Genomic DNA, 18,299 nt, shown 5'->3' on the forward strand with positions numbered 1-18,299 from the left:
AATTTTTGCTGTATTAAAATGAAATTGGAAGATGAGCTAGTTAGCTGGACCATGTAACTGTTGTGAAATTGTTTTTGTTTTGATTAAAGTTATATTACCCGAGGACTTCTGTCTACAGCTTATGCAATATTAACTGTTCCCGTTTAATCATATACTCATGAATACAAACTAGAATAGGGACAGTTAAGGTGAGGCAAGAAGCAAGAGACAGACAGATCCTGATGTGAACTGAGTTTGTAGTTTTCCAAATTCATTTTGGAAAACTGGGACTCCCAGGATAGAGACATAAGGGATTTCATAATGCATGCAAATAAGAACTTCAGAGGCTGCTGTCCTCTGTTTTTACAAATTACCAATGATGGGAATTACAAATTTTATAAAAGATTGAAAACTCATCTGATAGTACAATATCATAACCTAGGTCTTTATTTTATTAGTAATTCTGTGTCAGGGGATGTCTGTGTACCATAAATCAATCACGGGAATAAATGGGGAAGTTTGTTAATGAAAGTACAAACGGAATTAGTTTGGAAGCTGCCATCAGTATCTGTTGTGGATATTGGATATTGGACCCAGTTATTTAATTTGCAATTAAATTTCTGTTTTTAAGTTTCACTTTGAGAAAGCATTTGTCAAGGTGGAATATACCTAGACTAGTGGATTTTGATTGCCAGGTATTGTAGGACCACCCTCAGGATGATTTTATGGAAAAAAAAATGACCTCTCTTCCCTCACAATGCCTTAGTAATAACATACTCAGAGGCATTCATTAAGCTCCTCTGGATTAACCATGTGATGATCATTATTCTATTAATGTTTTACATTAATCTCCATGTTTTCTATTAGTGATGGCTGCTTCTTACGTCTCTCAATGCCACAATCAAGGTGTTTTTGATATCTTGCATTAGCCTAATCGCTAAGAAGTAATGCTCCAAACTGATTAATTCCAGAATGATTAAAACATCCTATGCAATTCATTTATTGTTGCTGTGGTTAATTGAATATTTGATGATTTAAAGGTACCCTGATTATTTCATAAGATATGTGTTCATCACCAGGCAGATAATCCATTCGTGGTCTCCCTGTGGCTACATGGGGTGGCAGCCTGCACTGTCAGATGCAGAGAGGGTAGGCACTTGTGAGGGTTCTCAGTAAACTCACCACCTGCCCGATGTGCACCTCCCATTCCTGGCCCTCGGAGGACCACATTCGTGCCCAGCACAAGAGGGTTGTCTGGGGCCAGGAGTGAGAGCACAGCCTCCCCTGTGTGTCGTGCAGCTTGCTTTCTGCTCCAGGAGGAGGGGGCGGAGAGGGGGAATGAGAAAGGACGCTGCAGCTCTGAGTGGCTAACTTGCGCTTTGTGGACTATCTGAATACTCAAGAGTGGATTTAAAGAGAGGAGAAGGTGCCTCCGGAATTAAGCAGCAGCTTGGCAACTCAACGGGCAGCAGTTCTAATCCCAGTGCCACCACTAGTTCTCTTCCTCGGTCTCTGTCTTTCACACCTGTCCGAGTAACTCCTCCAGAATTACTGCAAAGACGTGTGGGTGTTTGTGGGAGAGAAAGAGAAAGAGAGTACAAGAGAATAGAATTTGGGGCCGAGCCCCAGCCTTAGCTCAGCTTTCTTCCAGTGTGCAGAGTGACCCTGGTGCATCTCCGCAGGGGGCTCAGTGACTGAAGTGGCCTCAGGTGGCCCCACTACTTCTCAGTCATGTCGAATCCTTGGCCTCTCACTCCCATGTGGAGCGAGGACTACGGTGGGGACCTCAACGGCTGGGAGCTTCTGTCTGACATGGCGCTGTCGGTGAACCCGGTAGGTACCATTTCCCTGGCACTTAAATCAGACCTCCTGTTTGGTCTTGTCTGTTTCCCTGTAAATGCTGTCTCCTCAATCTGCGTGGAGTCTTGAAGGCAGACATGATGTTGTCTTCAGTGTCTTTAAATCCTCCCTCTTGGCACCATCCTGAGCACAGTGTGAGCTCAATCAGGATTTGTTGTCTAAAGAAATAAATGGGAGAGCTGATGAATAGGCGGACAGGCGAATGAATGCGATCCTATTACCCTTGTCATGACTACCTTACAATGTATGTCCCAGTGGGTTTCTAATTGTTTGTTTTCCTATCCCATCTAGACATTTAACTCTGAGAGAAAGAAGCGGAGACTCAGAGTGATTTGTATTACCAACTCTCCATGCTTTGCACTGTGCTAGGCACGTAGGAAATATTTGCTGGTTAATTAAAAAGCATTTGCAGGAAGGAAAAGCACTTGCGGCTCAAATGTAGTTGTCTTACGGAGAAAACAGCTGCGGGCCTGGGCTAGATGAATTTGTGGAACTACTGACTTCATGAAAATGTTGGATTTTAGTGTTTTCTAAAGAAAAAATATCTAAACACTGAGTGTGGATGCATATTTGTTTCACTGCTCTTGTCTTTAGAGTTCTCTGTCCTGAGTGCTGCCGACTCCAATAGTCCGTCATTATTAGATTTGCTGCAAAGCTCCAGGGTCCACAACACTTTCTTTTTTGACAGTATTTTGTCCCATAAAGAAGTGGATATTTACATTGTGAAGTGTAGAGATGATATTTGCAGTTGGCAAGAGTGAGTCAAATCTTAGTTTGAAAAGATGAGAAGACAGGACTTAAGAAAAGTAGGGAGAACAACAGGGCGAGCGATAATAATCTAATTCATTGTATGGGGCTTTGCGGGTTACAAAGCACATTCACATCACTTATTTCACTAGATGCTCACAGAAACCCTGTGAGATTTAAAAAAGATGGGTATTACTATTCCTTGCTTTTCTTTACATTTAGAAAAACTGGAACTCGGAGGGATACGGTTATTAAGTCCTGTTCCCAGGTGGTAGGGCCAAGACTCCCTCCAAATTCTTTTCACTCATCAGCAGGTGCTCTTGCTGTGTCTGCATATCACAGATATATTTTCGCTTTAATTTAAAAATTAATACTGATGTGTTGTTGTGGGAAAAGGGGAACAAAGACCTTTTCATGAGACCGGGCCATACATTTTTTAGCGTAGGCTGCCCACTCTAATACAATGCAACAATGATATTGAAGATTTAAGCCTTTCTTATAATCCTTTGACCTTTGTATTTGGGGAATGTATTTGTTAGAAGTTCAAGAATTCTCTTGGAAAATACAGTTTCTGGAGCACTGAACAATGGAATGAGATTGTATTTGCAGTTAAGAATTACCCGTTTAGTCATATAATCATATAAACATGTTAGACCAGCATCTTCAATTGTATGTTCTGTAAACATTCATTTTGTGTAATAGCAGTAGTTATTAATTGAAAAAATAACTACAACAACAACAAAAAAAACTTAAAACTAAAATCCCAAAACTTCAAGGAAGTTGGGAAGGTACTTTATTAAAAAACTTAGACAGGTGTCTCATAGCTTTTTGTTTTCATCATGGGTCTCCAAAAGGGGATACAATATGGGTTGCAGCATTTCTCACACTTCTTTCGACACAAAACCATTTATTTTGCACAACTAGTGTCCATGGGATGCTCACCTTTGTAGTACTTCCTCACACCTTATAGTTGTGCATGAACTGTGTGGTTCCTCATATTTACTTTCCTGTTGAGCCTGTAAACTCCATGAGTGAGGAAACTGTGTCTCCTTTGGCTTCCCATTCTACTCTGCCTAGCACCGAGTGTCACAGTCCTTGGCTCTCAAAAATTATTTGTTGAATGAATGAATGAACTGTGCTACACCAGATTGCCAGTGGTTCTCTATCTGAAACCTGTGTTTAAGATTCTTCACAAGGTATGCCTGGCCAATTTAAGTCTTTTCTTCTACTGTGTCTTCTACCCGGTATTAGAATATTATTGTTGCTGGAATAATGACTGTATAAATTTGTCATCCAAACTGGGATATTTCTGAGAGGGAAAGGGAATACTATCAATAAGTACACAGATAACAAGTGTAACCTGATGCTGTACTGGATCATCTAGAATTGATAGCCCTTCGTTATCGGTGACAGTTTCAGGCTGTCTCTCCTATTTGGGACCTTAGGCCTCTTGGAGCAGGGACTTTTACATGTAGAAGGTCTTCAGTAAATACTGGTTGTAATTAATGCATGTACAGAAGTGACTATAATGCTGTTTGAAGGTTTGCTGTATTGTTTAACTTGTAGTTTTTACAGGTGAGGAAATCTAGTGCTATAGTCTATTCTTCATTATTCCAAGTATAGTTGAGTCCGTACTGAAGTCTGTTCGGGAATAAATAATTCTCCTCGCAAAAAACCTGGGCCATGTAGATGTTATAGCAGTGCTCTCTTAACAGGACTGGGCTTTCATCTATCAAGGCAGTGAATGAATGACCCTCTGTTCTTGCCAGAACAGGCAGGAAGCAGATATGATCAGATTGCAATCCTGGAGAGGGTGAAGGGGAGTTAGGAATGTTTGGGGGATGCCTAAGACCTGCACAGATGACGTGGTGATCAGCAGACATTTTTCTAGATAGTTGTCTGACTCTCAAGTTTCTGATCATGCACTGTCTTGTAGCTGGTATCTTATTTTGTTATTTCACTTCTTTCTTTCGCTGATTATGAAGCACCTGCACAAAAGGGCTATGGGCTTGACATGGAGTAAATCCTCAGTACATTTCTGCTAGTGGCTTGAATCTTGATTCATTAGCAAGGTGTCACGCTAGGAAAAATGATCATGATATTTACTGAAAATAATTTTGAGACTTTCTCTGACTGCCAAGACAAGCATGCAATTTACACAGGCCGTTATCCTTACTGTTTTGTAGGCATCTAGTTGGACTCCCAAGTTGAAAAAGAACTCAATTTAATCACAAAAGTGTTTTATATGGGCCTCATATTTTTAATAAATAACCTACAAAACTATGCCAGAAGGTCAAAGAGGCCTTAAAGATCATGAGATCAAGCTCTCTTTGGATAGGTGAGCGAAGAGAAGCCCCGGGGGAGAAGGGATGGGTCAGTGTCTCAAAGCAAATCAGTGACAGAACAAGGAGTCACTTTCTGTCTGTGCCATACACTGTGATCATACCGCTTCAGTAAAGTAAAACAAAATTAGTCATTTTCAGATACTTTTTTCTATTTAATAGGAAAAAATTGATAGCTAGATTTTCTTGCTTTACAATTTGTCCTACAGAGTAAACTATTATACAAGAAAAATAAATAGATTGTGCCTAATGTTTTCTGTTTATTTTGTTTCAGGTAAGCCTTCCCAGTGATCCAAGCTGTGTTGAAGAAATCTTGCGGGTGAGTTTAAACCTTTATTTCTGTACCTTTTAATAATGAAGCAATCTATCTGCTTAAGCTGTTTAAAGTAATTACTGTTCTGTTTCAAGGAGTTTCATGATGGGGAATCCTGGCATTCCACTTCAAGACCATTCTCCTTATTTAGTGGTCTCATTTCTTACCTGCCTTCTTTCCATTTTGTAATCAAGCTAGTTTTCTAATATCACTAAGCTTCTGCCCTATACATTCCTACATCCTTCTTGGACAGAGACTCACCACCTCCTTTAGGAAACTTTCCCTGTTCAAGAACCATACCCTAAATTTTTGCCTTTTACCTTTCTGGGATCTCAACTCAATCTCACTGCTGCCATGCACTACATGGAACAGGGTTATCAAGATTGATTGTGGCCTATAATGATGGGAAGAGATGCGGGAGTGGGAGGGGAGGAGAAGATGACAGACTTGAAAATGATGGCATGTTTAGGAAGTGTTACTTATGGAAGTGAATCTATGTATGTGAATGCCGTGGGGGCAGAACAAAGTTGAAAAGAGTGGCTATAATCTCCCCTTAAGTAAACAATTAAACAAAAGAAAAACCAAAAGTTAAGCCAGAAAACCGTATCTGTCTACTATCTCTGGCCATTGGCATCGTAAGGCAATGTGGAATCTCAAGAATAGGAGTCATGGTAATGAGCTCCTGTCCCAGCTCTACCATTTGTCACTTCTGTGACTTTGGACAGATGACTTTATGTCTCTGAATCTCCTTTCCTTGTCTGTAAAAGAGGACAATAATACCTGCCCTAACTCCCTTATAGGCTGCCAAGTGGTATATAAATGCTTGTTATTCTGATAAATGATGACCAGTGTAGTCATGTGAAAACCATGAAGACTTTCTATCTGGTAAAGAAAATAATCTGTGTGCCAGTGAAAATCCTGCACTACCTTTCCTCACTTACCAAAGTCACTCCAACTCCCTCCTGATCCCACTCTCCCAGTAAGTGCCTTCTCAGCAGCCCAGTGTTTGAAGCAAGCCCTGAGAAAATGCAGCCAAAGGAATAGTTAAGAGCCAAAAGCTGTTTACCATTGAATTGGCTTGCCACCGGAGTGTGCCTGTTGTGAATATTTGCGCACCGGTTTCAGCCCAAGAACATTGTTCTTGACTATTAAAGAAATGAGTCAGTCATATCACTGTGATCAGAGATGAGACTATATGGATTAAGGCAAGTGTTCCCAATCCCCAGGCAATGGACTGGTACCGTGTGTTCTTTATGAGAATGTAATGCTTGCTGATCTCAGGTGGAACAGTTTCATCCGAAACTATCTGCCCACCCCTACTCCCACTCCCTACCCCCTCACCCGTGAAAAATTGTCTTCCATAAAACCAGTGCATGGTGCTAAAAAGGGTGGGGACTGCTGTATTAGGGCTATGCTGACTACCTTTGTAAGGCAGGAACCAAGCAATCCTTCAGTCATCTGTCTGAGGGGTCCGATATCTTGGGTGGAGACAAGGCAGCTGTTATGAGAGCCACAGAAGGAACCCACCCGGGAAACGCAGCTGCTTGCTCCTTTCCCATTGGGAAAATACATTCAATCCTTGCTCATTTGTCAACAGCCTTCCTTAACAGAAGGTAACAACATTGAAGGAAATGTCTTACTCTGCTCTAGATAGTAACCTTGTTATTCCTTTCTTCCCCAAGTCACAAGCATAAATAAAGTCAGTGGTCTTTTTCTTAATTCCCAAAGGAATGCCAGGCGTATCTCAAAATGTCCACCTAATTTGTCGCAATTGAAAGCCTAGGTGGTTATGTGACTAAATTCAGGAAGTAGGGTGAACACCTACCTGGCAGAGGCTGGTGTCACCAGTCTCCTGAAGGAGCCACTTAGAGAAACGAGAATTTCACTTACACATGGAAAAAAAAAAAAGCAGGTTGCCTTAATAAGCTCAGAAAAGATAACATGCTTTGAGAAAATAACCAAAGTCCTGTTATTGTTAAAAGAGAATCTAGAGAAATATCTCTTTTCTTAAAGGGCTGTAGATTGTATAGAATTCTCTTTTTTTTCAACAACACGATTAATGAGTGGGCTTTCCTGTATTAAAGAATGAATGTTTCATTCTCTGTGCTTCAAATAAAAACAACCTTTCTGAAATTTGCGTCCCCAATTTTATGACGAATTCTTAAATGTTTATAGACCATATTGCATGTCACAATGCTTGTTTGGCCTTTTGTTTTAATCACACATTCATGTTCCTTTTGCTTTGAGGGCCTTAGAAGCCTGTGGAGGTTTCCTTACTAAGTTGGTCCCCTCATTCCCCACCAGCCTATTTCTTACGGAAAAGTATATTTTCTATTTCTCTCTGCCTCTCCTGGCCCCACTCAGTGCTTCTCAAACTAAGCAGAGGTCAAGCAAGGTCATCTCTCCTCACTGAGGGGAGCTATGCAAAAGAAGGACCGCTAGCCCCAGAGTGGAGGAGCTGGCTTCCAGTTGCTCATGAGATTCCCTTATTTCCTAGCTGTGTTGCTTTTTGGTGTCTTCATCTAGAAGCATGGGTTAATTATTACTCCCTCCATCTCACTGCCCACCTCCAGTGAAGGAATATTTAAATTATACACATTGTTTGCATCTGCAGCATGAAAATCTGAGTCCGTTTGCTCTCCCAACTTTCCCACCTCCCTGATCCCCTTTTTTTCCCTCCACAGCCTGGCAAGCAGACACATGCAAACCCACTTCATCTCACTTGGGGACAGACTTCTTTTATTAACCAAATGCAACACAGCCAGCTTTTCCCACTCTCAGCCCCTCAGTCCTCCAGGCAATGGAAATGCTTTTGCCTCATGTGTTTTGTTATGGCCCGCTTTCTCAAAATGCTGTCCAAATTCAAGTCAGTTGGTTTATATTGAAAGCCCCTCTCACCATTTGTCTGACAATGGTCTCAGCTCCCCTTCAGACCAACGGGTCTACTTTTTTTTCTTTGCTCCCCTGGGCAAAGTGCTATAACATGCTGGAGCCCACTTTGTCTGTTCTTCCAGCAATTTTTTTCTTGCCCTCATGCCCTTGCAGATGCAATCAGATTACAACAGGCTAACTTGACCTGATATGGCAACCTTATTTTCCTATAGCAGGTGACGGCTTTTAGAAGCATTTTTACCTCATTGTCTTATTTTGGCCATAAGGAGTAAGGTAATTTCTTATTATTTCATGAAATCAAGGTCCAGAGAGGTTATATAATCTGTAATCCAGGGTGGGGCTAGTATGCGGCAGAAGTAAAATGGTATCTGACCTTTGTTTTCTAAATCTAGTGATCTTTGCACTCTACCCAACTCTCACTCACCCTGTCACAAATCTAGAGTGAGAATCTCTGGATATTAAACAAAATTGCTTCAGACAGTAGCTGACATTTCTAGCAACTTTAAGAATACCAGCAAACCGACATAATTTGAACAGATATTACAAATTAAGTCTTCCTTTTTGTCATTCTTTAATATTTTTAAATTTCATTTCAAATAATAATAAAGCAATAGCAAATTTGCTTCTAATAATAAAAGTACTAATAATAGTAATGTGTTGTCTGTTGCATGCCAGGCACAGTTCGTAAGCACATTATATCTTTGAGCCTTTACAACAACCCTCAAAGATTGTATTATTAGTCATGCTTTACAGAATGGTAAAGAGTGAAAGTCAGAGAGGTGAATTAATTTGCCTCAGGTCACAGTTCTCCAAGTCTCTGAGGAGTCATGCTATCCATTCTTCTAGTCCTGTTGGCTTATCTGAATCCATTCTTATTTAACAGGCTGCAGTCTGCTTTATGATTAACATTATAGTGGATTCAACCACTAATTCATTTCAGCTTCTGTCCTTTCCTCAATTTGTATATTTCAGTTATGCCAGAATAATTTAAGTAGGCTTTTGAACAAACTAAAATTCTTCAGCCTGCAACAACATTCCACCAAACTGACCTTCTCCCACAAAATGAGCTACACAAATTCAGATGTATTTGCTCATTTTCAAGCATATTACTGCTTATTATGAATTTTACAAATCAGAAGCTTAAAGGCAGCAATCTGTGCAATGCATCCCAGCTTGTACACTTGCTTCCATAAGCATGCTATTTACTCTTTAGAGTCAAGCTACCCTCACGTGCAAACGGAAACGAAAAATAATAACAACTCTGGCCACAGTGATGGCATTTTGCAGTTACAATTCATCGATCATGTGAGGGATTCTTAGGCTGCTCATCTGTAATAATATGGGCACCAGCAGCAGCTTCTTTTCTGAGCTCTACGGGGTTTTATGGATCCTAGACTAATCATTTCTGGAAGAGTTAAGCCAAGGAGAGCAGCATGCTCTAAATGCTACTAGCTAAGGATGGATGCTCAATGATTATTTGTTCTGCAGTAGTATAATTTATTTGTTCATAGCAAGAATTTACTTTAAAAAATCAACAAACTATTAAATCCTTTCTGGAATCAAAAATGCAGATAGAGCATTTCTTTTAGATTTGATGCTGAACAGATTGTCTCTCCTACCAAAGCACCTTCTGTAGTTGATAATTTCATAGGCAAACATCTGTAAGGGTAATTCAGTGTTTATGAGGGATGCTGAATTTGCTAGCTAGGATTTAGGGAACTTGATTTGATAAACTGTATCTTCTTACAGATTTCTCCCTGCCATATGGATCAGGTTGGTAAACACCTACTTGGGCACCTCTTTTTGATTACAGTATGATCTGTGTTTACAGCATTCTAAATTATGGCAATTCTACTTATTAGGTTGGTGTTTTAGTTAACAGTTTTAGCATGGAAAAAGATTACCAAATATTTACAGGGCAGTGTTTGTTATTTTATTTTTATTTTTTAACAGAAAAATAAATGAAAAAGCCCATCTTGCAAGTAAGAACAAAATGGATCATGGAAAAAAACTGGTCAGTTATGTCTGAAAGGAAATTTCATTATATTATCATAACTGTACAGCATAATCAAGCACCATTCAGTAGAATTTCTTTTATAAATTTAACCAATGATTAGGCAATTGATTTTATATCCTGTGAAATTAATGTATAAATAATGTTCAACTTGGATTCATGCAAATGATTTTCTATATAGCTGTCTTAAATAGGCATCCTTCTGGAATGTTTCAGAAAGCATGTATCTTATTCGGGTGTGGATTTTTAAAATCATAGTTTCTTGAAATAATAATATAGTGTTCCACCCAAGAAAGACAAATGCTAAATATAATTTAGACTATAATTAATGTAAACATTGATGAAGTAAAATAAATGTATTAACTAATGATTGTGCCCTTTGCTAATCTGATGACTAGTTCTTACCTAATGGCACTGGGAAATATGTAAATTTGTCAGCAGGTGAAAATGCCCTTGACTGGGTAAATTATCTACAGTATTACCTTTTCTGAAGCTAATTCAAAGCACTAATGGACTTAATACGTAGCATGCATATGTGACGTAAGCTATTCATGGAACCAAATTAGCTCATAAGAGATAGTATCCGTTGTTTGCCTCCTAGTAATCATTTCCTCTTTTCTCAAACACAAACCAACCCAGAAGAAAGATGCTACATTTAATTATAACAACTATTATGTGAACAGTGTAGGTAAGCCATCCAGTGTGCTTCCAAATGCACTTAGAACTTGTCAAGCAGTTTAAATATTTTCATGTGGAATCTGGGGGTTTGCATCTAGTATATGAGGTGAATTTTAAATGATTTTACAGACGTCACTGGGAGAGTGAGTAATATGAGTAATGAGGTGACTGGGCCAGTGAATCATGGGAACCTGTCAAACGGGGAGACGTCAGGGAATAGATGATGTCAAATAGCAGTAACTTGGCAACCAGCATTTAGCTGTCCAGAGAGTGAGCAAGAGTAGCCCCTTTAAAATAGCTGAGTAAATATATGAGTCCCTATATATCTTAGGTATGCTATAAAAATAAGTCTGTTCTCTGTCAACCTGTTTCTTTTTGGGAATATGGTGATTTATGATTTTCTATTGAATTGGATGAAAGCAGGTGAGAATTTAGGCCATGTGTAGAATTTACACCTGCTTTCTGTATCTTGATTGTACAGAGAGGGTAATGAAACAACGTATTGGTTTGCCAAAAAGCATTCTAAGCTTATCTGAAAGAAGTAATAGCTTCCAACTGTTGTCTGAGAACCAGCATTTTTGTCCTAGTTTTGCTAGTGGGATTGGGCTGGGGAGAAAGGAGAGGTAATGCAAGGAAGTTAACCATTCCACTTGCATCTATGTAAAGGTGAAACTCGCATCTCTGGAAAACACATTGGGGAAGTAGCCTCTTGGAATCAATTTGGTAGGCATCTCCCAGTTTTGAAACGAAAGAAGGAAAGAATAAAACGAGGCTTGTCCTCTTGTTTGTCACTAGAAGCATTTGGGAGAATGAGAAAAATAAATTTCAACTCCATAATTGATGTAACCAAAGGGTATCCATAAGCCTGACTCACAATTTATTCTGCGAAGGTCAAACAGGGAAGAAACCAAAAGGTAATCCCCATGGTCTTAAATTTGTGGCATAGCAGATGAAAGAAACACTAATGTTCATGATAAGCAGCACATGATGAAAAGCAAAAACAATATTAGAATAATAAGAATGGGTATTTAAGTTGGAGATGGGAGCTTCCATGGACCAAGTTTGGGACACAGTCTTGAGAAGTAGGGAAGACAGAACTGAATGAGAAATTACATAAATAATTCATATTTGTGGAAGTCACTTTGTTAGTGATGCAGGGTGGATGAGTGAGATGCTGCTGTGCAAGTAGCCTGTAGAGCTGATGTCTGTTGATATCAGAGAAGTAAAGGCTGAAAGCATTTGGACACACAGCATTGTATTCTGAAGAGAATTCCTGCTAGTCTGGAATTCAGCCAACAGCCCTGACTGGTCCTGGAAGAATTCTTGACAGGAAAAAAAAAAAGCAATTAAAAAAAAAGAATCATCACAAGATCTATGCAAAAATATATACACAAAAAAGCATGTGAGAAAAGTGTACCAGAAAAACAGTATTGTTATGGAAAAAAAGCTGTGACCAACATAGTGGCATGAATTTGTTAAAACCATGAAGCAATTTTATCTAAAAAGACAAGAACAAAATCAGGAATACAGGAAATTAAAGATGGTATTTAAAAAGTAGATAAATAAAGAGGTGTGAATTAATGTATTATGAACAGAACATCATTATAATTAATAAATTCAAGGTCATTTTCCCAAATAAAACAAAAACATGATAAAATAGATGCTTGGTTACCTAACCTCATCAAGAAAAAAGGGAAAACACTAATACATAAAACAAGAACTAATAAACAGAAAGGACCTCAGATACAGAGAAAACTAAGAGAATCACAAGTAGCAATTTTCTCAGCTCTGTACAAATAAATATAAACAGGTGGATGAAATGGATGTTTTTTCTAGTGAAATGTAATTGACAGAGACTAATTCCAGAAAAGACAGAAAATCTAAACAGACTTCTAGGCATCAATGAAATGAATGCTCTCCCTACCCCTTAACAAAAGCATCACTCCCAGATGGGATTTCATGAGGAAATTCAACTAAACTATCAAAAAATATCACAATATAACTTTTATACAACATAGAACAAAAATAAAAATTTGCAAAGTACTTTTTAGAAAAGCCAACCAAGCTTTTATATTGATACTAAAAACTGACAAAAATAGAACACAAAAAAGAAAATTACATAATGATATCATTTATGAATAGTGTTGCAAAGCTCCTTAATGAAATACTAACAAACAGAATCAGACAGCGTTTTAAAGGATATACAGCGTCACCAAGTGAATTTTATTCTAGGAGTATACAACTAGTTCAGTGTTAAGAAATCCATTTGTATAATGCCTTTTACAAAAGAAATAAAAAAAATTACACAGTCATCTTCATATAGATGGTAAAAGACACTTGACAAAACTGACCACGGTCTTGATAAAATAGAAACAAATCGAAATATCTTTATTGTGATAAAATATATCCACATTAACCCAAAAGCTAGTACCACATTTCATGGAGAAACTCTCAAAATATTCTCATTATAGTTAAGAAAAAGACTAGATGTTCTTTATACCACTATCATTTTATGTTTTTTCTGGATGTTAGCCAAGACAATTAAACATGGAAAATATAAGAGGGATTAAAGTGAGAAATAATGCTTAAAATGGTTATTATTTCTATATTATACATATATTGTTTGCTTGGAAACTGGAAGCAAATTAACTAAAAACACTATTGTGAATAATACACAAATTCAGCAGTATTACTGTGTGCAAGACAAATGTATGAAAATAGTCTTTATATATAAAGCAACCAACTATAAGATATAATGGGCAAAAAATCCATTTATAGCTTATGAATTGATTTAACAAGAAATGTGTCAGAGAGCTATATAAAAAAACTAAGTCACTATGAGAGATGCCAAAGAATACTTAAATAAAAAAGCATACAATTCCTGAATTGGAAGACAATGTCACAGACGTTTATGTTCTCCCTAATTTAAACTTGGATCCTTACCTCACGTCATACAAAAACATTATTTCTAGATGTATTAAAGATTAAAAACAAAAACATAAAAGATTAGAGGTATATATGAGGAGATTGGAGAATGAAAGAGTAATTGAAAGAGAGAGAGATAACTCTCTCTGTCTAAGGGAATGTAGTAAGATTATGAGGCAACAAGGCTCCAGGTGATATTGAAGATATTATATGTATACAGGTTCCAATCTGTAGATTGTATAATGTCCTCCAGCAATGCTTATTTCATTACCCAGAGACCACTGGCTAATGGGTTGATGACAGCCTGGAGGCCTTAGAGAGGTTGAAAGTTGCCCCTAATCGTATATTAATATAGTTATGAAGCAGTTGATACAGAATTGGAACTCATGTTGGCCTGAATCCAAGGTACACACTAATAGTAGTACCACTTACCTAGCAAATTTTTGTACCTGGCACTGTTATAAGAATTTCACATACAGTAACTCATATAATCACCATATCAATGCCAAGAAGCAAGTACTATTATCATCCCCTTGTTAGATAACGACGTAGAAGTACTCTGAACTTAAGTGACTTTCTAAATTCAACAGCTAAGCAGTGGCAGAGCCAGAATTTCAAACCAGGCACTTTTTGGTGATTGTGAATAATGTGGGTATTAATAATTCTGTAAAGATTTGTGCATGAACACATGTTTTCATTTATTTTTTGAATATACCTAGGAGTGGGATTGCTGAGTCATATGCTTAGAGTATGTTTAAATTTATAAAAACCATACTAAATTGCTTTTAGAGTGGCTGTACCATTTTGCATTTACACCAGCCAAGTATGAAAGACCCACTTACTGAGCATCCTTGTCAATATTTGTTCTTACTACTATTTTTATTTAAGCTTTTCTAATATATGTATACTGGTATATATTGTGATTTTAAATTGCATTTCCTAAATGACTAGAGATGTTGAGCCTCTTTTCATGTGCTTATTTCCCATTTGTGTATCTTTTTTGAAGAAGTGTCTGTTCAGATGATTTACTCGTTTATTAAATCAGGTTGTCTGTTACCTTATAAACCAATCTTGAGTGTGTTTATTTCTGGATATAAGTCATTTGTCAAACGTGATTTGCAAATATTTTCTCTCAGGCTGTGGCTTGTCTTTTCATTCTCTTGGTGGTATCCTTCTAAGAACAAAATTTCTTAATTTTGATGAAATCCAATTTATCTTTGTTGAATGTTATGGATTATTATTTTGTTGTCAAGTCTAAGAGCTTTTGGTTTAATTCAAGGTCAAAAAAATTATCTCCCATATTTTATTCTAAGAGTTTTATTTAAGTCTTCATTTTGGATTAATTTTGATATGTAACGTGAGGTATAGATTGAGATTTACATTCATTGTGTTCCAGCACCATTTATTGAAAAGATTGTGTTTGATCTTTCTCCATTGAATTGCTTTTGCATTTCTGTAAAAAGCCAATTGACCATATTTGTGTGGGTCTATTTCTGCACTCTCNTTGTTCCTGACTTTTCATCAATACCATCATGTCTTAATATCTATAGATATTGTAAGTCTGAAAATAGCATAATATGAATCTTCTAACTTTGTTCTCTCCTAAAATGGTTTAGCTACTATAGTTCCTTTTCCTTTCCATATGAATTTTAGACATGTCATTTATATTTACAAAGAATTCTGCTTGAATGTTGGTTAGTATTGCATTACACCTATAAGTAAATGTTGAGGGAATTAACACCTTGCTGTGTTGCATCTTTCAACTCATGAAGGTGTTCAATGTACCTCTCCGTTTATTTTGGTTAGCCACTCCATTTTTAGAGGGACACTGGTAATGTATAATTCCACTTTAGAGAATTAATGATATGAGAAAAATCCAAACTGCTAGAAAAACTATGTGACCAAAGCTTTTCATTACCTGATTCTTTGTAATAGCAAAAAAAAAGTTACTATATATCTAACAATAGGAGAATAGTTAAGCAAACTCAGATTTATACATTCAGAATCATAATCAGCCATTAAAAAGATGGCTTTGCTGATGATATAACAACATGAGGAAAAATTACGAGATAATGTTAAGTAAAATAACCAGAATATGACATTTTATGTACTTAATTATTATATCTCTATAAAAATATGACTAAAAAGAAACTGAAGGAAAATATTCTGAAATGAAAGTTCTTATTTTGTTAAAGTTAGAATTATGACTGAGTTTCTTCCTTTTTTATATTTTCTCAATTTGCATAATTTATATTACTTTCATAAAAATATTTAAGAAGCAATTTACTCATGTAATGGACCTGCACATTTACCTCCTGAACCTAAAATAAAAATGAGAAAACAATTTAAGAGGTATATTGCTGAACTAAAATTCATTTAGCAAAGTAACCAGGACAGTGGGTAGCTTCCAAACTAGCATGAGTAAAGAGATAGACTAGATTAAACAGCAGAAAGTTGAACTAGAAGAGGGGGCAGACTGTGGCTGCCTGAGAGACAGCTTTGTGGGAAGCAAGAGGCTCAGTGGCTGCATTTGGGATAGAAGGCCTCAAATGGTGGAATCCAACTTTTGAGGGGCAGTTATAGACGTATAAGTGCTAGATCAATAAAAGCAAGAATGTTTTATGGGGGCATCATGTTTATGGCAGTAGAGCTTGGCTTTTCTCAATTGCTGAATGTTTTTGTGTAAATTAACCATTTTGTATCTCATTTACAAAAGTGTGATAATATGGCCTAATTCTCAGAATTTTGGGACAATTAAATGAGATCATGCATATGAAACCTCTAGAACAGTGCTTGGAGCACTTAATTAAAGTCTTCCTTTCTCCCTTGTTCTAATTGGCAAATCTGCCCAAGGATAGATGGAGGTGAGGTCTTTGTCACTGAAAGTCTTCAAACAGAGGCACTGTGCTCCCCCAGTACCTACAGGATAAACTCCCAAACCCTGATCTTGGCAGTCAAAGTCCTTCCTGTGTGTCACCACTCATACCTATCTCATGTCTTGCCAATTCCCCCAACTGTGTGCCCTTTTCCACACCCATTGCAGACTTCTCCCCTTTTATCAAATGTGCCATCTCCTCCTCTGTGTGCTGCCCCCTCCCTCTGCCTGGGATCTCATCAACTCCTGTCTTTGTCTGGTGACCTCCTGTTTACACCATGTAAGATCCAGCACAGAGATCACAGATATTAATGAATTAATTTCTTGATCTATCTTCTAGGTCCCAATAGCAATTATTATATACCTACACTTGCCTTTGTATGTGTGTATGTTGGGGGGTTGCCTCTTATGGCAGAATGTGAGGCCCATTAGGGCATAGTCTGTGTAGAAATCTTTAGTCTGTCTCTTTGGCAAATTCCAGGTGCCGCCCACATACATGTACACAAACGTGCCAAATGTAGGAGCATAAAAAGTGCATAGAGTAGATGCAATGTGTTTATTGAATGAGTTACATTTGTAGAGGAATGGTTAGAGAAATGACTTCATAGTGTTATTTCCAGCCAAGGTACAATAACGATTTGATTTTCCCTGAAAATAGTGTAAGATAAAAAGCAGATAATAATGCTTACTGGATAGAATAATTATACAAATATTAGGCATTTTAATGACTCCAGTTCTTATTTCTCCAAATGACATATTTAGCACCATTTTTGTGCTTTCTCCATTGCCAATTTCTTTTTAAGAAGGACAAACACACATGCAGCTCTAATCATTTAGATATGTCTGGATTCTTGGAAACTTGACTACCCTATGTTCTCCTGCAAATGGACCTTGAGAGCTTGTTTGGATGTTGTAGCAGGGAAGCACAGCTGCTCCTATACCTTTAACCTAAGAAGGGTTCTCCTCTAAGGAGAAGCAGTGATAAGAGCGGAAAATGACACCCATCTAGCAAGCCAGATCAGCTGAATCAATCCTAACGATCACTGGGTTAACAGATGTCGTAGCCAGACAGTCATCACATCTTCGATTGCCAATTATTATTCCATACCATTATTATAGCTCATTTTTTATATTGTTCCTGAAAATACAATAATGTTGGCATTATCACTTTAAACAAGGTACTGAATAAAGACAGGGCCTCATACGCTACTACAGTGGGAGAGATTTTCAAATCTCTCAAATAACGTTTTGGCACCATTCACTGTGCTTATTTATCATTGTGATCACAAGAAAACAGCTTCCACAAGATGCGTTTTCTTCTCTAGAGTGATTCCTCTAGGTTTTTGTTTGTTTGGTTTTTGGTGGATAACCTGTATGTTACTTCTATTAAACATTCCCTTCCTCCATTCCCCAAAGCCCTTCATTATTGGAATGAACACACTAACACAAACAGACTCATCCTGCTCTTTTCCTGGCAACGGTTAATTGGAAATTGCAGAATCATAAAATAAATAAGGCCAATCTAAAACTAAGGTGTAAAAACAGCATCCTGGCTGTCTGGGCCTCTGATTATTTTCTATTCAACTCCCTTACTACTTCTCAGGACCTGTTGGGTTTAGAGGACACCTAAAAAGGTAGTCCATCCTCCAACTTTGCAGCCTCCTCACGGCTCTT

At 37.6% G+C, this 18,299-nt stretch overlaps 1 protein-coding gene across 6 annotated transcripts in view; it reads left to right on the forward strand.

The window, feature by feature from the left end:
* The window catches only part of AFF2 (AF4/FMR2 family member 2), a 501,797-nt gene that overhangs the window by 313,526 nt on the left and 169,972 nt on the right, over positions 1-18,299 (forward strand). For all 6 annotated transcript variants that reach the window (XM_017513842.2, XM_017513841.2, XM_017513843.2 and 3 more), the window contains exon 4: positions 5,203-5,247. In XM_017513842.2, coding sequence (XP_017369331.1) covers positions 5,203-5,247 — 45 coding nt within the window. The remainder of the gene's footprint in view (positions 1-5,202; positions 5,248-18,299) is intronic.

Source organism: Cebus imitator, unplaced genomic scaffold (assembly GCF_001604975.1).
Source record: "Cebus imitator isolate Cc_AM_T3 unplaced genomic scaffold, Cebus_imitator-1.0 Scaffold505, whole genome shotgun sequence".
NCBI lineage: Eukaryota > Metazoa > Chordata > Mammalia > Primates > Cebidae > Cebus > Cebus imitator.